At 41.2% G+C, this 23,937-nt stretch overlaps 1 protein-coding gene across 2 annotated transcripts in view; it reads right to left on the minus strand.

Moving 5' to 3' along the window:
• LOC124595690 overlaps positions 1–23,937 on the minus strand; it is a 108,279-nt gene that overhangs the window by 37,615 nt on the left and 46,727 nt on the right. For both annotated transcript variants that reach the window (XM_047134548.1, XM_047134547.1), the window contains exon 5: positions 15,745–15,885. In XM_047134548.1, the coding sequence (XP_046990504.1) occupies positions 15,745–15,885 (141 nt within the window). The remainder of the gene's footprint in view (positions 1–15,744; positions 15,886–23,937) is intronic.

Genomic DNA, 23,937 nt, shown 5'->3' on the forward strand with positions numbered 1-23,937 from the left:
ATCTGAAGTTGGCTTGGTGGTATTGAAAATATAACAACTATATATATTAACATGTTATGAAAACCATAGTGTGCACATCTTTGAATAGACATGAGAACAGAGCAGCAGGTGTTTGTTTAGATTAGATTAGATTTACTTTCATTCCAATTGATCTGTAATGATGAGGTCCTCCAGGATGCAGAACACGTCAGAAAAACAGTAATAGACGAAAAATATTTACAACTAAAACAAATAAGCTAATGTACCTTCCACAGGTTCCAACTGGAATGAACACTATATGAAAGGATAATTTTACAATGCTCATTAACTAAGATCACATTAATGCACTGAATTTAAAATTAAAAAAAAATATTTATAAGGTAATAAACATAATACATATTTACAACGAACACATTACTGCACTGAAATAGTGCAGAAGTAGATTGTACTACACACACACACACACACACACACACACACACACACACACACACGCACACACAAAAATCAGTTCTAATGAGAAATTCATCAATGGAGTAGAAGGAGTTGGCCACCAACAAATCTTTTAGGGTTCTCTTAAACTGAATTTAATTGGTTGTTAAGCTTTTTATAGCTGCTGGCAAGTTATTGAAAATGTATGTTCCTGAATAATGTACACCTTTTGTACAAGAGTAAGTGACTTAAAATCCTTGTGAAGATTATTCTTATTTCTAGTATTGATTCCTTGAACTGAGCTGTTGGTTTGAAAAAGTGGTGTGTTTTTAATGACAAATTTCATTAAGGAATAAATACATTGTGAAGCAGTAGTTAGTATCCCTAGTTCCCCAAACAGGCCTCTGCAAGATGTTCTTGAGTTCACACCACTTATAACTCTTACTGCAAGAACAGTCACTTTTGTAAATATTCAAATATGCATTTATTTAGAATGGACACTATATTATTATCACTTGTTACTTTTTGTTAGACTCCTCAAACTCTATGAGGTTTACTGATGTGCTGTGTATGAAGTTAGAAGTTGATCATTATTTGCAGGGTAGAGCAGAGGAAACACATGTTTTTCAATGCAGAATAACTTAAACTGTTTTAGGTAAAAAAAGGTTTACATGAAATAATAATATTTTTAGTTTTGTAATCAACATACATTAAATAGTTCCAGAGTATAATGTCATTAAGATTATGTCCTTCTTGTTGGATGCAAATTTGGAGCCTCTACTCAACACTCTGCACAGCTTTCTCCAACTTTTCATGCAACACAGCTTCAACTTCTCGACAAACAAAAATTTTCATATCATCAAATGTGTGGGACTTGTTCACATGAACTCTAGATTTCAGGCAGCCCAACAAAAGGAAATCACAAATTGATAGATTGGGAGGGCAACCAGGCCAAGAAATGTAAACCCAACTATGAAATGTCATGTCCAGCAAACATTTGTCAAACCACTTGCATGGATGCTCTTACATTGTAGGCTGTGGCATGATCCTGCCAGAACCACATCTGTCTCATGTTCACCCAGTTCTAAACACATAGTGATGTAGTCTGCTGATGTCACAGTAACTATGTTTCCCCCCCTCTTCAAAGAAGTAGGGACCAACAATCCCTGCATCACATTGGTACTTTTGAGCTGTGGAGAGGTTTTTGGTGCTGTTCATGTGGGTTCTTTGATTCACAGTGTCAACAGTTATGTACATTAACATAACAACCCAGACGGAAATGGGCTTTGACACTCTTCATTAATAGGATGTCTACATCTTCCGTAAGAGTGGTATCCATTATACCATGAAATTTTTTGCACTGCACAAAAGTCCTTTCACTTAGCTACTTGATGATCAGTATTTTGTATGGGTAAAATGTGAGCTCATCATGTAAGGTATGATGAAGTGAATTATGTCAAAAATCCAGCACTAAGCCTGTTGCCTAACGGATCATTTCGGACTAGCAAGAACTGCCGTTATCACTCTGTCTACATTTTCCAGAGGTTGGACTGAATGGGGAAGATCAGGTGGCATTTTCCTTCATGACAAATCCAATACTTATAAATGACTGAACACATCAGAGTAGGGTGTTTTGATCAGGAACTGCATCTCAACATTCGACATTAAAATTTCGATGAAAAAGACATTAAACAGTGACTACAGAATTATTATTTCTGAAAAACTGCTCAACATGAAACTTGCATGTTCTATCTCAATCACTCCATGCAACTGATCCATCCAACAGAGGTCATCCAAGGTCAATACCCCACCTCCTGCCAAGTACTACAGGTTTAAAAAACATTCAGTTCCTCTCTTCGACCCTGTATAAAATGAAAATTTACTTTGATGGTGTTGTGTTAAGTTATCTGATGTTCACCTGAAGTAGCTATTAATTATAAACTGGAGTTTGGATTAAGAAGAAGGCATATGAGGCACTGTTCAGACATCTCTGTAAACTTACAAGGTGAACAGATAGTTTCTTGCTTCCCAAATTTCTAGGAAGTGTTTGTCATAATACTGCATTGTCGACTGATAACCAGGATGTGGCCACAAGAGTAAATGATGCAGTACTATTGTGCTCCCATCATATGTCTCACACAGGGATCATGAAAACGAGATGAGGGATTAGGATGTGTGCACATGTACGTGCAGTCATTTTTCTCCAATTCCATGTGCAAATAGAATGAAATAGGTAGTTACTAACATAGATAAAAAGCACTCTCTGACAAGCATTCTGCAGTAATTTGCAGAGTATATATGTAGAGAATGATATGCATTGATAACCATTCTTTCATTTATATATAGTGTTCCCAGATCAAATCGTTAGGGAGTATCCTAATCAAGTTACTGTATACGTATGCAGTATCATGGAGTTACTGTTAAGATATTACCACTACCAATAATATCTTTTGAATACCAGTAATTAGTTGGCTTAAAAAGGTGGAGACCTGTAAATTTAACTTTACTGATATCAGTGTTCTGAATGTTCCAGATTTATGCATTTATAAAACTGTCTTTTTATCTTGGAAATGTCTCTTGAAAACAAGGAACTACTAGAGAACAAGAATGTAGACTATATCAGAGGAAATGAAATATACATGAATCATATCCAGCACAACATCCTATCAGAGGAGCATAATTAACAGTGATGTCAAACTACACAGTAAAAACCACAAAAAATAAAAATTGCTAGCTTCTCAATATTTAAAATGAAGCTGAAGGCATTTCTAATAAAGCACTGTTTCTGTTCCTTAAAACAATTTCTGAATACATAAAATGAATGTTACTTTAAAAATTAGGTTGTAAGAATGGGCATCAAATTTTAATTTGCCTACAATTTTGCTGATACTATGTGTCATTGCATCCTGATATACTTAGATTATATAAATATCTACCTGCTTCTGCTAACTTCTTTTTTGCTGATACTAAATATAACTTTATGTTCATTTTGACCTGTCCAATATCAACTGTACAAGTTGTGTCTGCCCCCATTAGCTGAGTGGTCAGCACGACAGAATGCCACGCCAAGGAGCCCGGTTCGATTCCTGGCTGGGGCAAGGGATTTTCTCCACTCAGGATCTGGGTGTTGTGTTGTCCTCATCATCATTTCATCCCCATCTCCAACACGCAAGTCGCCCAATGTGGCGTCAAATGCAATAAGTACTTGCCCTCAGCGGCCAAACTTCCCCAAATGGGGGACTCTTGGCCCACAATGCTGTACGCTCATTCCCATTTTTTTGTATAAGTTGTGTCGTATGATAAAACTGGACCAAAAAAATTAAATGAAATGGACATGTAGGGTCAAATATCTCTTATGACTCTCTTATCTTCCCTCAAGTTATGACAGATTGCGTCCTGAGCATTGTAAGAGTACGATGACAGAGTAAGCAACAGAAGTATAACAGCACTGCTTGGGGCAGTACCAAATTTGCTTCATTGTTATGACTGATGGTCCTAAGACAGACAGAACCACAGCTGGTAAACACTGGTTTGCTCCTATTTACAAGTTTGTTGCTAGGGATACTATCAATTGTAACAATGGCCACTCAGAATTAATTTTTATTTCTCTAAGAAGGTCCATGAGAAATGTTCTCATATTCAAAAGTATTTCCTGAAGATGAGAATGCTGATATGTTGTCATCATCAGCTGAGATCTTGTATATATTTTTAGCAATATCGTGAAAAGGATAGTTGCTACTAGCCATATAGGAGAGATGCTGTGTTGCAGATAGGCACAACAAAAACAATATCAGAAAGTGAGCTCTTGGCCAACACGGACTTCATCAAAAATAGACAAAGCACACACACACACACACATACACACACACACACACACACACACACACACACACACACACACATATATATATATGCACGATCACAGACTCTCAACTGCTAGAGATTGTGGTCATGGGTGTGTGAGTTGCTTCTGCATGAGTGTGTGTGTGTGTGTGTGTGTGTGTGTGTGTGTGTGTGTATACACTACCGGACATTAAAATTGCTACACAACGAAGATGACGTGCTACAGACACAAAATTTAACCAACAGGAAGAAGATGCTGTGATATGCAAATGATTAGTTTTTCAGACCATTCACACAAGGTTGGCGCTGGTGGCGACACCTACAACATACTGACATGAGGAAAGTTTCCAACCGATTCCTCATACACAAACAGCAGTGGACTGGTGTAGCCTGGTGAAACACTGTTGTGATGCCTCGTGTAAGGAGGAGAAATGCGTACCATCATGTTTACGACTTTGATAAAGGTCGGATTGTAGCCTATCGCAATTGTGGTTTATTGTATCGCGACATTGCTGCTCACGTTAGTTGAGATCCAATGACTGTTAGCAGACTGTGGAATCCGTGGGTTCAGGGCAGAATGCCGTGCTGGGTCCCAACAGCCTCGTATCACTAGCAGTCAAGATGACAGGCACCTTATCCACATGGCTGTAATGGATCGTGCAGCCATGTCTCAATCCCTGAGTCAACAGATGGGGACATTTGCAAGACAACAACCATCTGCATGAACACGACGTTTGCAGCAGCATGGACTATCAGCTCGGAGACCATGGATGCGGTTACCCTTGATGCTGCATCACAGACAGGAGCACCTGCGATGGTGTACTCAATGACGAACGTGGGTGCACGAATGGCAAAACGTCATTTTTTGGATAAATCCACGTTCTGTTTACAGCATCATGATGGTCGCATCCGTGTTTGGTGACATTGCGGTGAACGCACATTGGAAGCGTGTATTTGTCATCGCCATACTGGCATATCACCCGGCGTGATGGTATGGGGTGCCATTGGTTACAACTCTTGTTCGCATTGACGGCACTTTTAACAGTGGACGTTACATTTCAGATGTGTTACGACCCGTGGCTCTACCCTTCATTCTATCCCAGCAGGATAATGCATGACCGCATGTTGCAGGTCCTGTACGGGCCTTTCTGGATACAGAAAATGTTTGACTGCTGCCCTGGCCAGCACATTCTCCAAATCTCTCACCAATTGAAAACATTTGGTCAATGGTGGCCGAGCAACTGGCTCATCACAATGTGCCACTCACTACTCTTGACGAACTGTGGTATCGTGTTGAAGCTGCATGGGCAGCTGTACCTGTATACGCCATCTGAACTCTATTTGACTCAATGCCCAGGCCTTTATTATGGCCAGAGGTGGTTGTTCTGGGTACTGATTTCTCAGTATCTATGCACCCAAACTGTGTGAAAATGTAATCACATGTCAGTTCTAGTATAATATATCTGTACAATGAATACCTGTTTATCATATGCATTTCTTCTTGGTGTAGCATTTTAATGGCCAGTATTGTATTTTTAGTTTATATAACTTTGTATTCTGAGGGTTATACCAAAAGTAAGGTTCCCATATTTTTTACAAACAGAAAACATTGTTTATTGTTATTAATTTATACATAATTGAAAAGCTTACACTTTTGTCTAATTTTCAACATAGTCTCCATTTTTTTCGACACACTTTTGAAGGCGGTGCTCCAGCTTTTGTATCCCTAAGTCAAACCAGTTTCCTGCCTAACTGTTTAGTAAGCATGTGACCTCTGCTCAGACTTCATCGTTGCTCTTGAAGTGTTTGCCACCTAAGTGTTCCTTTAGCTTGGGGAAGAGGTGATAATCACTGCGGGATAAGTCCGGGATGTACGGAGGATTGGGCATAACAGTCCACCAAAATTTTTCAAAAGCTCCGTGGGGTCCAGCGATGTTGTGAAGAAGCACTACTCCTTGCGTCACTTGTCCTCTCCAGTGATTCTGGATTGCTCGCTGGAGTGTGGTCTGTGTTTCACCATATCTGTCTGAGTTTATTGTCGTCCCAAGCTGCATGAAATTGATGAGACATACCCCTTCCGATCCCAAAACACAGTCACCATAATCTTTCCTGCCGACTGCGTTTGTTTGAGTTTCTTTGGTGGTGGTGAACTGGAGTGACGCCACTGACGAAATTGTTGTTTTGTTTTTGGGATGCAGTGAAACACCCACATTTCACCTCCCATGATGATAGAGTCCAACAACTTCTCCTTGATGCCTCCTCCCTCACATTGTTGAAGAAACTTGCGAGCACAGTCATGGTGTTGCTCCTTGTGTCCATCAGTCAGCATCCGGGGTCCCAGTAAGTACACACTTTGCGATAGCCCAATTCTTCTGTTAAAGTTCTTTCAATTATGCCATGGGAAGCTTCAGAAGTGCTTTCAACAAGTTCACAGTCAGTGACCCTCCAATCCTTGAGTAGCTCACTGTTGATCTTCTGGACAGTCGCATCCAAAACTGGCAGTCTTCCACTCCATTCTTCATCGTGAACTTCCGTGCAACCCTCAGCAAAAGCCCTGCACCATTTGTGGACAAGCTGAATGGACATGCACTCTTCACCATAAACCTCAGTCAGTTGCCAATGAATCTCCACGTGTGGTAACTTCCTTGCGTGGAGAAACTGGATTACTGCTTGAACCTTGCACTTGGTGGGAGCGGCAATCAACACTTCCATCTCTGATGGCTGCCAAGTCAACACTGAGCGACGTAGTGAATCACGGATGGGCGGGCTCAAGAGTGGGCGAACCACTGCCCACAGCACTGTTGCCGGATTTAGCCTAGTGCCTTCCCTGGAGGCTGTAGCTCATTGGGAGCTATACTTTTGGTACAACCCACGGTTCAACCACATTCAAGATGACAGCACTTGCAGATCTTGACAATAAGATCACTTCTAGAATGTTCCCATGGCTGTCACATTTGCACCAGATTCTGTTGCCTGTAGTCCTGCTTTAAGAAGACCTAAGCCAGATTTCCAAGTGTTGCTCAACAAGGATCTCGTGGCTCAGTTTATTAAACTGGCTGTAACATGAATCTCTGCAGAATCTTTCATAACACATGTGCATTAAGTTTTTGTCTGGGTAAACAAATTTGTGGCATATTAATTTATTTGATGTCTTTCACAGAGCCAGTGTCCAATCGTGGCAGATTTTTGTTGTTGTGAAACATGTGGATACAGGAGGTGCTCCTCGACTGTGTCTGTTATTTGGCTATTGTGTGCCTTATCACATTTCCAAGGAGGGTGATAAATGTCCATTCAGCAAAGCCAAAGACCGTCTCTAATTGAGTAGAACAAGACATGGATTTTGGCTGGAGCACTGGATCCCTCTTTGTTAGTATGTTCAAGTTGTGTTGGTCACTACAACTTTATGATTTTTCTTCCCATTTCATTTATGTGGTGATTTATGCTTTACATTTGTTTCCATTTTATTATGATTCCTTTAATTTTCATTATTCTTCAGACACTGAATATCATGTCAGCAGGTATACATATCTGGTATTGCTGTTACAATGGTTTTTGTGGCCATGTGGTGGAATTTTGTGGTTCTGGGATTGCTCTCACTTCTCATAAAGGAACTGTGCAGTCTCCTGAAAACGCTTCCTTAGGTGTTAAAAATCTATGAGTTGCTACAGTTGTGTAGTGTGGAAGTTCCTTGATGAGCCAACTGCAGTACTTTGGTTCTCTGCCCATTGTAAGAGATGGATATAAGAATCCACAGTCTTCACCATGGATTGTGGAGGATCACTTAGGTGTTTGGTACTGTGTGTGTGTTGGGGCTGTCAGTGCATATAGGTGATCCAATCTTTCTGTTGCAGATCCTGGACATGCTGCTGCAACATCAACTGGGTATCCATTGTGATGCTGAAGTAATGTGCACCCCTGCTTCATCACATTGGGTTTTTATGTATGTGGATGGAATATAGGTTTGCCAGGTTGTTCCCACAGTTGATACTAAGGTTTGACTTTCGTTTGCATTGAAAGCCAAGTCCAATTTAAGACTCACCCAATTATGTAATCAATCACATCCTGGAGGCTTTGACTGAGCTGTTGGATGTTCATGCTCCATATCATCTGCATTCAGTCCAAGTTGCTTGCAGTTTGCGGCTGCCTTATCGATGATAAAAATAGAGAAGAGGATCAGCTCTGCACTGATCTTTGCAGCACACCTGCACTGATGTATCTGAGGAACCCCATACTAGGCATGCATATGGAATGTTCATCCTCGCTGGTATGTTTGGGGGAGAGGGATGTGTGACACACAGACCCCACCATGATTAAAGACTATGAAGAGAGGACTATCATGTTTCATGCTGTCAAAAGCATGGGAGATGTTGAAGGAAGAGCTCTGACAAATTTTGAGCACTCTGTTACACACACCACTTTCTCCATTAGCCAAAGAAGTTACATCTCATGGAATTCCTGTATCAAAACCCAAACTGCTCTTCTAAGATAATGTGTTGTGCTTGCATGTGGTTGCTGGGGGCAGAAGCATGCTTTTATTCCCCTTATGTTATATTCTGGCAACTTTAGAGGATGTAGTGCTAGCAAAGTATAAAAACTTGACTTCCAGGTTCTCTTCTTGCCATTTATCTTTCCCTCACTTAACCAGTGTTCTATCCTGTGAAACATTACTAAATGCCTTTTCTGAAAACTACCTAGAACATGATGGAAATATACTGGATCTAATGGCAACAAATAGACCTGGCCCCTTTATGGATGTCCACATTGAAACTGATACCAGTGTCCATGACACAATTGTGGCAACAATGATTAACAAAGTACAAAGGACAACTAAAACAGGCAGAGAAATAGATACATTCAGTAAACTAGATAAAAAAAATCAGTAGTATCATTTCTCAGTGAGGAACTTGAAACTTTCAGCACAGGGCAGAAGCATGAAGAGGATCTATGCGCCAAGTTCAAAAGAACAGTTGACCAAGCACTGGATAGATATTTACCCAGTAGAACATTTCATAATGGGATGTAACCTTCATGGTATACAGTCACTGTGTACAGAAACTTTTAAAGAAATAGAGATTACTGCATAATATGTGTAAAACAAAGTATAGGGCTATGGAGAGATTCTGAATGAAACACGTTGGGCTGTCAAGAGAGCAATACATGATGCCTTCAGTGACTACCATAGCAGAATATTGTCAAACGATATTTCTGAAAACCCAAAGAAATTCTGGTTATATGTAGAGACTGTTAGTGGCAACATAATTAGTGTCAAGTCCCTAGTGAATGACACAGGAACTGAAACTGAGGGTAGCAAAGCAAAATCTGAAATGCTTAGCTTTGTTCCTTTACAAAGGAAAACCCCGGAAAATTACCCCAATTTTCATATCTCTTGAAAGACGAATGAAATAAGTATTAGTGTCAATTAGAACTGAGCAAAGTTCTGGGGCTCAATGCAATTCGTGTCAGATTATATTCTGAATTTGTGGCTGAGTTAGCCCCTCTTATAACTGTAATCTATTATAGATCGCTTGAACAAAAAATTGTGCCAAGTTCTTGGAAAAAAGCACAGGTCACACCCATCTACAAGAGGGGTTGTAGAAGTAATTCGCAAATTACCATCTAATATCCTGGACATCAATTTGTTGTAGAATCTTAGAACATATTATGAACTCAAACATAATGAGATATCTTGAACAGACTGACCTCCTCACTGCCAACCAGCATGGTTTCCGAAAACATCGGTAATGTGAAACCCATTTCACACTTCTGTCACATGACATACTGAAAGCACTGGATCAAGGCAGTCAGGTAGTTGCAGTATTTCTTGATTTCCAGAAAGCATTTGACTCAGTACCATGCCCACGATTATTGTCAAAAGTACAATCATACTGCGGTATCAAGGGCAATTTGTGACTGGATTGAGGACTTTTTAGTAGGGAGGATGCAGCATGTTATCTTGGATGGACAGTCATTGTCGGATATAGAAGTAACTTGAGATGTTCTCCAGGGAAATGTGTTGGGACCCTTGCTGTCCACGTTGTATGTTAATGATCTTGCAGACAATATTAATAGTAACCTCATTCTTTTTGCAGATGAAGCATTTATCTATAATGAAGAACTATCAGAAAGAAGCCAAATAAATATTCAGTCAGATCTTGATAAGATTTCAGAGTTTTCAAAGTGCTGCAAAGGTTGACAACTTGCTTCAAATGTTCATAAAAGTAAAATCATGCACTCTACAAAATGAGAAAATATAATATCCTATGACTATAATATCACTGTGCCACTGTTGGAATTGGCCAACTCATACAAATACCTAAGTGTAGGTCTTCATAGGGATATGAAATGGAATGATCATATAGGTTCAGTCATAGGTAAAGCAGGTGGTAGACCTCGGTTTATTGGTAGAATATTTGGGAAATGCAATCAGTCTGCAAAAGAGATTGCTTACAAATCACTTGTGTAACTGATTCCAGAACATTGCTCAAGTGTGTGGGACCCGAACCAAATAGCACAAACAGGGGAGATTGAACATATACAGAGAAGGGCAGCATGAATGGTCACAGGTTTGTTTGATCCATGGAACACAGAGATATTGAAGGGACTGAACTGGAAGACTTTTGAAGATAATGTAAACTATCTCAAGAAAGTCTTTTAAAAAAATTTCAAGAATCGGCTTTAAATGATGATGCTAGGGGTATACTACAATCCCCTATGTATCGCTTACATAGGAATTGTGTGCATAAGATTAGAATAATTACAGCTCTCGCAGAGGCATTCAAACAATCATTCTTCCTGCACTCCATAATTGAATGGAACAGGAAGAAACCCTAAAATTGCAGAGTGTAGATGTAGATATGAAATGCACTTGATTTCATGCTTCATGTTGTTAAGGTCTTTAGTATGGAGAATGGCTTTGTGCAGCTCTCTATGCTAACTGTCCTGCACAAGCTTCTTCATCTCTGAATAACTGATGCAGTCTACACCCATATCAATCTGCTTAATGTATTGGCCTCTACGAGTTTTACTGTCCCCCCTTATTTCCCTACATTACCAAACTGACTATTCATTGATGTCACAGGATATGGCCTTTAAGCTGATCCCTTTTTTTTAATCAAGTTGTGCCAGAAATTTCTTTTTTTGATTCAGTAAATCCTGATTAGTTAGTTGATCTACCCATCTAGTCATCAGTATTCTTTTTTAACATCAAATTTCAAAAGCCTGTATTCTCTTCCCATCTGTACTAGTTGCTATCCACATTTAACTTACATACAAGTCTACACTTCTGTCAAATACCTTCAGTAAAGGCTTTCAGAGGAGTATCAGCAGTGTTAAGAAAAGGACAGACTGCTACTCACTGTAAAAGATGACCACTGAGCTGTAGATAGGCACAATGAAAAGGCTGTTACACAGTGAGCTTTTGGCCAAAGCCTTCTTCAGAAAAGAAAAAAACACCCATACACATAAGCAAGGGTGTGGTGACAGTTGGTTACCATAGGCTGAGGCTGGGATAACTGTGGGAGTGGAGAATATATCTTATGGATAATTCTCACCTGGCCAGTTCAGAAAAGCTGGTGGTGGTGGTGGGGAGAATCCAGATGGCTTGGGTTGTGAAGCAACCTTTGAAGTCAAGCATGTTACGTTCAGCTGCATGTTGTACCCAAGGTGGTCCACTTTTGTTTCTCGGCAACAGTGTTGCAGAGGACATTCATCCTGGTGAATAGCTGGTTGGTAGTTGTATCAACATACAAAGTGTGTGACAACTGCACCATAGCTGGTGTATGACATAGCTGTGTTCACAGGTGGCCTGGCCTGTGATGGGGTAGGATAAGACTGTGACAAACTAGATTAGGAAGTGCTGGGTGGGTGGCTGGGAAGGTTTTTTACCTGGTTCTTCCACAGGAACATGGTCACTGTGGCAAGGGGTTGGGATTGTGAGTGCTTTAGAAGTGGACTAGGATGTTGTGGAGATTGGGTGGGCGATAGAGCACCACTTCAGGAGGAGTGGGAAGAAACTTTGATAGGATGTCCCTCATTTCAGGGCACGGTGATAGGTAATCAAAGCCCTGATGGAGGATGTGGTTCAGTTGTTCTTGTTCAGGGTGGTATTGTGTGACAAAGCTGAATCTTAGTGGTGGTGGGAAGATTGGGGTTTGTGGGGATACAGCAAGGGAAATCTGTCTGATGACTAATTCTGGGGGATAGTGCCTATCTATGGAGGACTTTATGAGAATTTCAGAATTCTGGGCAAGGGAGTTCTTGTCACTGCTGGTATGCCATCCCTGGAGCTGGTATACTGGGTTAAGAGGAACAAGTGAAGTGAATGGGAGAAAACTTGTTGAAGTTGTGAAGAAATGAGGACAGGGTGTCTTGGCCCTGAGTCCAGATGATAAATATATCATCAATGAATCTTAAGCATACCAGCAGTTTGGGGTTTTGGAAAGCTAGAAGGGGTTTCCTCTAGATGTCCCGTACACAAGATAGCATCTGAGGGTGCCATGTGGGTGCTCATGGCTGTGCCGTGAATTTGTTTGAATACTTCCCTTCATTTAGTAAGGTGTATGAGGATTAAGGTAGTGGGTTTGGAGTCAGAAGGACAGTCGTAGAGGTCATGTTCAATAGAGTCAAGACAATGGGTGTGAGGGATGTTGTCCAAAAGCTCTATGTGTAACAGTCTTTTTATTGTGACTGTCTGTAACTCAATATGTCATCTTTACAGTGAATAGCAATCTCTCCTTTTCTTAACATTGTTGAACTTTGTATTAGATTTTAAAAAATTCCTATTTTTCAAACATCTTTCTTACTATTGACAGTCTGTATTTCATGACCTCTCTACTTTGGCCATCATGTTGTTTTCTTGCCCAAATAGCAAAACTCATCTACTAATTTTAATGTCTATTTCCTAATGTAAGTGTTCAGCCTCACCTGATTTAATTTGGCTACATTCCACTACATGTATTTTACTTTTGTTGATGCCCATCTTATAACCTCTTTTCAAGACACTGTCCATTCTGTTCAACTGCTCTTCCAAATCCATTGTCACCTCTGACTGAATTACAGTGTCACTGGCAAACCTTGAAGATTTAATTTGTTCTCCTTGAACTTTAATTCCATCTCCTCATATCCCCTTGGTTTCCTTTACTGCTTGCTCACTGTATAGATGAAATAACATTGGGGGTAAGTTACAAGCCTGTCTCATTCCCTTTTCAACCACTTGTGACAAAGCAAATGGATTCTTTCCAGTTCCCCATTTTTTTCCAAATATCTTCAATAGTGTTATTTTATGATGTTCACAGTACCAAAAAGCTTGAATATCACCTCAGGGCTTAGCCAGCTTAACTTTATTACTCAGAAACTGTGCTAATTGCAAAATACCAGTGATATAAAATTTTGCTATCATTTTTCCTATGTAAACAGATATCCAATTGCTAACTTTTAGATGAAATAGAACAAAAGTGTTTATAAATAATCAAAATAACTAGACAACTACTGCAATGCTGGAAGTTGAGTATAGTATGTGTCTTGCTCTTTATCTGCACATAAATTTTAGTAAATGAGACTTAATAAGGCAATAAACAATAGGTTATTTAACATCAAAGCACACTCTGGTGTGGACAATACCATTTGATATAGCCTACTGTCGCCATTTACTTTTCAGCTAGATTCAGTGGAGGTGCAGCTACTAGAGGTATATTAGCACAGGTAGATAGGATAATGTTACACGCTGCTTCCATTTCATGTTCGTTGACTCATATAACTGCATGCTGGTTTCTGTACAAATAGTAAATAAACCATTGCTCCTTGTATTTTATCCCTGCTGCCCTCAGAATTTCAAAGAGTGTAGTCCAATCAACTTTGTTGAAAGCTTTTTTAAATCTACAGATTATAAAGTAGGTATATCTTTCTGTATCATATCTACTAATACCAATCGTAGGGTCAGTATTGCCTCATTTTCCTACATATCTCAGGTACTCAAACTGATCATCCACAAGGTCAGCTTCTACCAATTTTTCCATCTCAGGTTTAGAGTATCCATTTCTAAAGAAAACTGGTATATGTACTGTAACTTATTGACAAGGCATTTTTATCCAAAATGGTGAGAGCCATGTGATTAGTTACTCCCTGTCCTACCTCATACTGCAGTTGCTGATGACAACAATATGGGAGCAAATACAATTAGGAATAGGGTGAAGGGAGTTAAAAGTGGCAAAGGTTCTCTTGTAATGTATCCCATCCAAATATGCTATGAAAATTTCTCAAGGATCAAACTGGAATCAGTACTAATGACTTTAGTATCTTCTCTTCAGTTTCCTCCATTAAGAGATCAGGTGCACCTGCTGAAGAGAGGCTTCCCATATTGATACTATCTGTATCTTCATAGTATTATCCGGTGAATAGGCAGCAGATGGAAGCTAATACATTTATGAGGACGTCCACTATCCTGCTCTTGAATTTCTTACTGATAGATTGCTGTGACTCACCATAGCATGACATGGCTGAGCAAAAGACTGTATTGAAGCTGACCAAGACATTTGAGTCACTGAGCTCAAGCTGCTACAGAGAGGATACAGAATTCCTAGAATTACATGAGTACTGTCACGATTTGCCAAGTAACGTCTTAGTAGTCTGGTTATTGGTTTTGAGAGATGCTATGTTGCTGCACCTATGATGATAATGATAGGGTAGAAAAGTATCTAGTCTTCTTCACACTGATCAGTCTTTGCAATATTGATGGTACTAGGGCAAACCATGGAACAAGAAAGGTACAACTTGAAAAGAATGATAAAGAAGTAATAAGTTCTGATGTTATTCACTGGTGTGTGTGGTATCAGTCCCAGGCCCATTGCTCCTGTTTTCACAGCTTACACATACACACATACAAAATATGTATAGTGTCTAATAAGATAAAAAGTAACAGGCCAAAACAGAAATTGTTCCAATCATACTAACCATCATCAGACTGAGATTACAGATGGCATGAGAAGCTGGTGCCCAGAAATAACATAAGATATCCAGCATGGGTACATTACGGTGCTACACAGCAGCTATGAGCATTGACCGCATCATAGATACCTTACGGTATTACGCAGCACAGAGTATCGACTTCTTATGTTGTCTGTGTTTCAGGTTGATGAGATTTATTATAACTGAAACAGGTTACCTACAGTAGAGTGACACCAAAGTGATGTGCAGTTTGTTTGTGAGTGAGGATGGATTGTAGATTGACCAGATTGTTCCCACAGCTGATAATAATGGTTGCCTCTTGTTTGCATTGAAAGACAGGCCCACTTCAAGGCCCAGCTGATTATGTAATCAGTCATATTTTGAAGGGTTATTGGACAGTTACTATTTATTCTTATTTCAAGTACAATCAATGAATTTCCAAGATGTTGCCAAAATGTCTTTCTTTTCTGTTAGTTGTATATGTAATCTTATCTGAGTACTATTATATCACTTAGTGAGTAACAAAAAAATCAACATGGATTTGCTTACCATCAAAGCCCTTTTCACAAACACACAATACACAGAGAGGATAGTCAACTGATAGGTACTGTCCTTCTGTATGTTCATATCCATTATAAATGCACTTCATTGTTGGCTCAGTTTGTAATTCTTCTTCATTGCCATCTGGCACTTTAACATTAAAGAATTTTCTGTTTTAGAAGACAACTTCTGAAAAAATTATCAATTAATGTGTAGATCACATTTCTTTTTAAACAAAGAATGGTCAGTGCTAAACAGATTGGTCAATGCAGAGTTCAAATGTCATGTGAAAGTTTCTCATGTTCTGAGTCACTGGTGAATCATAAATCACTACAGTTATCATTTATTCACATTATCAGACTGAATATTCAAAGAACTTAATGTTATCTTATTCACTAATGCATTAGAAATTTTAATGACTTTTTTCCTTGTTCTCGCCTTGTAACGGTAAACAGATCACACCAATGAATTGTTATCACAGTAGAGTTCACTTGATGTGTAACAAAAACCACTATGCAACTTTAAAATTGTGTTAAACTTCTAACAAAATGTACAGCCAAGTTGTGCTAAATTTGTAACACCATTTCTCATTAGTATATGATTATTAAACAATAGTGTTGCCTGTGGGTGCAAGCGGATGTGTCGGGAAAAGGATGCTGGGCTTTTTTTTTTTAAGAATTCACATATTGTTGACAGGAAGCACATGACCTTATAAATGTTTATATAACAATTTACCGTGCCAAAACCATCAAATTACTACAATATTCACATTACTGGTTTTGGCAATTTATTGCTCTCTTCAGATGTGATACTTCATCCACAAACAGTTTCATCATAATACATAAGAACTCAAGTTATATATGTTCTGAGCATCATGAAAATTATAAAATGTATCAGTAGTCTCTTTTACCATGTGATGACATACATATTTCACTGAGATATTTTATACTATTCCATGACTGTCAGAATGCATATAACTTGAGTTTTAAATGTTACAATGGAACTATTTGTGGATTAACTACCACCTCTTAAGATGGTGACAAGCTGGTGAAACTGATAATAGGAATATTCCAGTAATTAGGTTACCCTGACAGAATAAATTATTATATGAAGTATGATGGGCTGCTAGGTGCAGTATCATGAGGCTGTGCTGAGAGTGAGTGGGGAGGGGAGAGAAGCTGAGAAGGAGAAATAACTGTGAAGATGCACTAGGGAGACCTGCAAGTGGCTGGAACTTGAACAGGGAAGGCAACTAGGCAGGTGGAGCGCAGGGACTAGTGACAGCTGAGGCCATGGAGGATGTCTTGCAGGGAGGGCTCTCAGCTGCACAGGTCAGAAAAGCTGGTGTTGGCAAGAAGGATTCAGATGTGACAGTAGCTGAATGCAAGCACATCGTGTTGAGTGGCACATTTGGCAACTAGGTCGTCATCTGTCTCTTCTTCACAAAAAAGAAGGAATGAAGATTAAAGTTTAACATCCCATTGACAATGAAGTTGTTGGCGATTGTGTTCTTCACAGCTTGATACTGGCCATTCATGTGGACGAACAGCTTGTAGGTAGTCATGCTCGTGTAGAATGCTGCAGAACCGTGTCAGCTAAGTTGCTAGATCAAATGGCTCTTTTGCAGATGGTCCTGCCTTTGAGAGGGTAGGAGATGCCTATGGCAGAACTGGAGTAGGTGGTAGTAGGGGGATGTATGGGAAGGGTTTGCAACCAGGTGTTTTAAAGGGATTGGAGATATGAGACATGAGGCAAGGGGTTGGGATCAGAGCTGGAACAGAGATGGATAAGGATATTGGTAGATTTGGCGGGTAACAGAATACCACTGTGGGAGGGGAAGCATATTTCTCATTTCAGAGCAGGGTGATAGGTAGTCGAAACCGTGGTGGAGAACATGATTCAGTTATTCCAGTCCTACTTAGTACTGGACCGTGAAGGGGGTGCTCCCTTGTGGTTGGTCCTTGACCTGCCCCTTTCCTAAGAGGCATTTATAACTGTTAGTTTTGCACAGGCTAAGTTTTGTAAAAGTGTTCCTTCATTCCCTCGAAATGTATTTTGTTTGCGGCTAACTGTTTTGTTTGTTATCTCTGTGTTGTGAGCACTGATGTGTGTGCCTTGAGTCTGCCTCACTGCCAAAGCGTGTTGGACCACCTGGTGGTCTGTTGTCTGGGCTGCTGGTTTCCTAGACTTGAAACTAGCCAATTATCAGACTGCTGCAATGTTTCACAGAGCCGATGGGCAATCTGTTTTATGTGATCCCTTATCATGGGGATTCCTGATTCCTCATGCAAGGTCCTGGTCAGGTAGTCTCGCAGTAAGTACGAGGTGAGTCACCCCTTGGAGATGATGAATATGGGTATCAGGCATATTTCTCCACATTGCGGATGCATATTCTAGCACTGGTCAGATCAGTGCTAGATACAGCAATGCTTCCTCCAGACTGTGTAATTATGCTAGGGATAGTGTAATTCCACAGTGTGAAGGAAGTATTTATTCCAGATTTAATACGGGGAAAGTATGAGCTTACCCCCAGACCTCACGAATATGTGGCGTCCAGTTCAGATGCCTATCAAGAGTTACCCATAGATACTTAGCCACGCAAGACTAGGGGATGGAGCCTCTCATGATTTGCAACAGTTGAAGGTCCACGAGCAATCTACATCATGTTATTGTGACAGCCTGGCTTTTCATGGCATTGAACTTGCAACGCCATTTCATAGCCCAGGCTCCTAGGATATCGCATGCCACCTGTGAATGGCAATGAGTGATGTCGATTGTGTGGGAATGTGTGTAGAGTGTCGTGTCATCTGCATACAATGCTAAGGATATTCTGTCTGAGTGCAGTACATCAGCTGTATACAGAGAGTACTCGGCTGTATACAGAGAGTACAGCAGGGGGCCGAGAACTGACCCCTGCAACACTCCAGCACATATAGGCGTATTACTTGAGATGCCATCTTCGGCACAAACAGGGTAAGTTCGGTCATGCAGATGTGCCTGACGTGCAGCATCAGAAACTCCTGTACAAAAAGTTTGCAGAGGAGGCCCTCGTCTCGTGCCAACGTGCAGTCAAAGGCCTTGGAGACATCAAGAAGTATTGCCCCTGAGTATTTCCGATGCTCTAGGCCTTCCATCGTGGCCTCAAAAACACGCAGTAATTGGTGTTGTGTGCTGTGGCTGTGCCAGAAGCCGAACTGCTCTGAGAGAATCAGCCCCCTCCCTGTTCACATGCTCCATGAGCCATTTGATATAAGTTCATTCGAATGCTTTAGACAAAACAGGGAGCAGAGTGATTGGCCGATAGTTTTGAGGAAGCCTCGCGTCTTTGCCTTGCATGGGAATGACATCCACCTCTGTATGTTTCCATGCGTAGGGGTAGATGACAGTCCACAGAACGTAATTGAAAGCGTTTGAGGTAGGTCACAGTGCACCAGGTGGGAGTTGTTTCAACATAAGAGCTTCCACCTGGTCACAGCTGCAGGCCTTCCTAGTATTTAAAGAGTGAAGTTGAGCATCAACTTCCTCCTCAGTGACAGGTTTGATGGCATTACCTGCAAGAAAAATGGACAGCCGTTGTTGTACAATTTGCATGTGCTGCTCATCTAAATCATCCGCTATTGGAGTAAAGTTGTCCACAAAGCAATCAGCCTAGACATTGGCTTTTGCATCAGGTTCGCAAACAACTGCTCCGCCGACTTTCAGAGGAGGAAGAAAGTGCCCTTTTGGTAGGAATTGTTTAGTTAGTAGCCAGGCAGAGTCATCTTCAGTGCGAAGCATGGTTACTTTGCCAGCCTAATCATGATTTTGGTGGTTTTCCACTGCCACCATTATTTCGTGGTGCAGCTGATTTAGGTGGCATTTGGTGGCAGAATGGCGTGTAATTTGTCACTCACAAAAAAACCTATTCTTGTCTCAAATGGCTTGTAATACTTCAGGGTGGAACTGGTGCGATCTGTGAGAAGGCCTTTGTGTACCCCTAGGTGTGGCAGCATCTACAGCCCGGAGTGTTTCCACTGTAAGCTGCCTCAATGTCTCGTTTGTACCGATGATATCTGAGTCTGGGATGGCAGCAAGAGAGCCTTGCAGGTCCTCTCTACTGTTCCCAATTTACTCTTCCTAGTTACCACCATAATTCTGATGGCTCCACACCATCATTTTCTATATCGAAAATGAATTTAAGATAGTCAGTCGAGAGAGCCGCTCGACTTGTGGTAGTAGTTAGGTGTCTGACTCCCCTCACCACTGCAATGTCGAGCATGTTAGGGCAGACGCGTGCGTTGTTTGGCTAATGCATCAGGTCATACGGCCCTAGAACTATCGCGTTGTGCTGCCAAATTACACACAGTAAATGGCAACCACTGTTGCTTGTTACCCTGGAGTGCCACTCAGCGAGTTTTGCACTAAAGTCTTTCACAATAAAAAGTTTACTGTGCAGAGACAGTAACTGTAAAACCTCTGGATTCTAGTAGTCTTCCAGGAGGCCTATAAACTGCAATGAACACAATCCAACCTGACGTCATTTCTACTGCAATAGCAGTGGTCTCGATTGTTGCTAGTTGTGGGAGCTGCACAAAATACAGTTTGAGTGAGGTCTTAATGTAGACGGTAGTACCGTCTCCCACTGTAAGCCGATTAGTGCAGTGACAAATGAAATTTGCTACCGCACATGGATGCCAGATTTTAGGAAGGTTTCCTGGACAAGGCAGATATCAGTTGTCTCGTCACGTAGGAACTGCTGGAACTCTCCTACTTGGGAACATATGCTGTATGCATTCCATCTGCATATGGTTAGGCCACGAACCATCTTAGACATGGTGTGCCTGTGTTGCCTGTTAGTGGGTGGCTGCAAGGGTCGTCTGCACTGCTGTCACAAGGATGGTTGGAAGATTTTGGAGCAGCTCTTTGATGGTTTTCAGGAGAGAGTAAATCTCATCTCTTAAATAATCATGATTTGCGCCAGTTTCCTCATTTGTAGAGGCATTTACATTTCACAAGTGTTCCATCCCCAATCCATTTCCATGAACGTCGACCACAGTCAGTTGGGCAGCCACACGTTCCCTATTCAGTCCACACCCGACAACAACTTCTCTAGTGGAGGTGTGTGCAGCATTGTGCCTCATCTGACCAATTCTGGAATAAACGGCTGTAGTGTGAGGCAATGATATGTGTAGTGGATGGGTGCCAGGAGGTGCTGTATTAAAACTCGGCGAGAACTTTCCAAATGATTTATTGTTTCCAACCACAGTGCCCTCATACACCTTGGTCTATTTCACAGGGCCCTGCAATGCTGAGGCAGCACCTCAGTGGCCCATGCAGTGCAATTCTGTGTCTAGCTGGCCTTGTATGCTGGCAGAGAGCTGCCACACTTGAATGAATCTCGTTAGAAAACAGCACTGATTTATACTCGGCTGTGCACCTCAGTTTTGCCAATTGCGCTGCTTCGCGTGACATACTCATAACACGCTAGGTTGGCCAGTAGGCCCCTTCTGCCTGCAACTTGAGCCATGCAAACTGCCGCGTGTGCTTTCTCCGGCAGTTCTATGCCCCTGTGGCCTCTATTTGCTTCGCAACTGCTGATATGCGTAACCCACTGCAATCCGGCCAACATCTGGCTGTAACGTGTGCTCAGAATATTGCATAAAGCTAACTTTCCATGTCCTAAACGGTGGTGCCGCTACATTATTCCCCTCTTCGGAAAGATCCGGTTCCCGGGTCGACCATTAACTAGCTCTTAACTTGTTTGGGTCAGCACCTATGGCATACTTCCTTACTACTAGAAAACTTAAATGTGGTCTAGTGCCCTCTTAAAACCATGACATGAAACCAAATGTAAAAATTCCTTACTGGACGACCACTGATCGATCAGCCCCTTACCTACTCGTCTCAATCCACTGGGACTTGGACTGCCCTTGGTTCAATTTTGGAATTAGCTCTCCGCCTGATCAGAAAGAAAACAACACGTAACAGAGTTAAGGCTGCGATGACACTTGGCACAGAGGTGCTCAAAATGATTGTTATTTGCCGTTGCCTTTCCCTGTACTGAGCGACATGTTGAACAAGCTGTTCTGCTGATATGTGCCCCTCTTGCTCTAAAATGAACTGGCTTAGGGATCTCAACAGATCTGGCTCCAGAGTTTGATTTAACAAGGTCAGATTCTGCCTTGGCAAAACTCTAAAGTGGCTTGTGGCCAGTACAGCGGTGGCTGCGTAATATTCAATTGGATGACTCCTGAAATTGACACTGGCAGGTGGAAGGTTGGTCCTATTATGTTTCCCTTAGTTCCACTGGTTAAATTTCCGTTCCCCTCGAGCTCTATACGTTTCGCGTCTGAAAATGCTCCCCGCTCAAAAGAACTTGCTACTACTACTAACTTCTCGTACATGGAGAAGATCCAGTGCATTCCGACCCATTGCAAGCTCAATTTTGGCTCCACGATGTTCCTTGGAGAGTCAATTCATTTTCCCCTGGCTAAAAATAACTGCACCATGCGCATGTCCCATATTTGTAGCTTCATAGATTTTCCTCCAACATTCACTATTTTTGATCCAAACTCAACACCGATTGTGTGACTACTTTCATCCTTAAATTTACATTATATGAACTGGTGCAATAAACACGACTTTCCTGACCCAGCACTGTCAATAACTAAAAATTTAAACACCATTCAACACATATTTATTATGGCTTTGCCGCAAAATTTACTCCGACGCATTTATCTATCCAGAACTGCGTTTGATTTCTCCTCCAACAACACTCCACATACGTCAGACGCCACACTTCCCTTTTCAGTGACCTGAGACAGGGATCACCATCACCCTTCCTCCCTCGTCAAAAGACTAATATCCCTAGTAGACTCAAAATACACGAAAACATTTATAAAACACAATGCCTAATTAATCTATGCAAACCCAATGATACATAACCAGAAAAACAACAAAAACTATGAATACTCTACTACTTTCTGGATCGCAAAGCATAGTGTACTTCATGCTGTACTCTATATTCCTGGTTTTCTCTGTGCTTAGCACCTCTCTTCACTCTCTCTTTCTTCCTCTTTCCTTCCTATGACATACCTGGCATCACATCCAGGCAACCCTTAAATGGCCGTAACCGTCCACTGTGTACTATCGTCGTTCCAGTTGGCAGCTGAAGCTTAACATTAACAGGGGATGTGGTTTCAACAACTTGGTATGGCTCTTGATACCTCGTGAGGAACTTCTTTGTTTTCCCTTTTTGCATATAGGTACGGGACAGCATTACTCATTGCCCCACTCTATACTGCGGTAAACTTCCTTTCCGCTTCACTGCCTCTTCCTGCTTTTGCAAAGCCTTTGTATTCACCTTTTGTACTCATTTCCAAACATCCCGAATTGTCCTTGCAAATTGACGTACAGATTCACCAGTACTTCCTTTCTGTAGCTTCACTAAATCAAACGGTGATGGCATTTTTCGCCTGTACACTACCCCATATGGAGACAAACCGGTATTTGTATGGGCTTTTGCATTGTATGCGCATACAATATGCTTCAAATACTCGTCCCACTGATGGTGATGAGAATGCACTTAAGAACTCAGCATCTTCCCGATTGTTCTGTGGACCCGTTCTGTCCTTCTGTTGGCCTGTGGATGCAACACGCTCATCCTCCACTTCTTTACATTTAATAGTTTACACAGTTCCTTCATTAAATCCGACATGAAGTTGGTCCCTTGGTCAGTAATTATTGTTTCCAGTGCACCAAACTTAAAATCCAGTTGTTTACTAACGCTTGCGCGACCATTGCTGTCTGTTGATTTGGCATAGCCACCATCTCCACATACCTCAAAAAATGGTCTGTTATTGTGAGAACGAATCTGTTCCCCAATGGTGTTCGCCTAAAAGGTCCTAAGACATCAGTCCCCAGAAAAGAGAATGGACATGTCGCTTCCGGTAATCGTTGTAGCTGTATCTGTTTCCGAGTCAAATCTGCTCTCTGCGCACATGGTATACAATTCTTGACATACTGATCTACATCTCCTATTCTACCTTTCCACCAATACCTCTCCGCCACTCTCCTATTAGTCACTCTACACCCTCCATGACCAGATAACACGTGATCATGTGCTTCATTTAAAACCTCATCCCTCAACTTCGCTGGCACTACTACCCTTGGCCCTAACTTCGTTTCCCTGCACAGAAGACCATCATACATGTTAAATTGTGG

Source organism: Schistocerca americana, chromosome 2 (assembly GCF_021461395.2).
Source record: "Schistocerca americana isolate TAMUIC-IGC-003095 chromosome 2, iqSchAmer2.1, whole genome shotgun sequence".
Taxonomy (NCBI): Eukaryota; Metazoa; Arthropoda; class Insecta; order Orthoptera; family Acrididae; genus Schistocerca; species Schistocerca americana.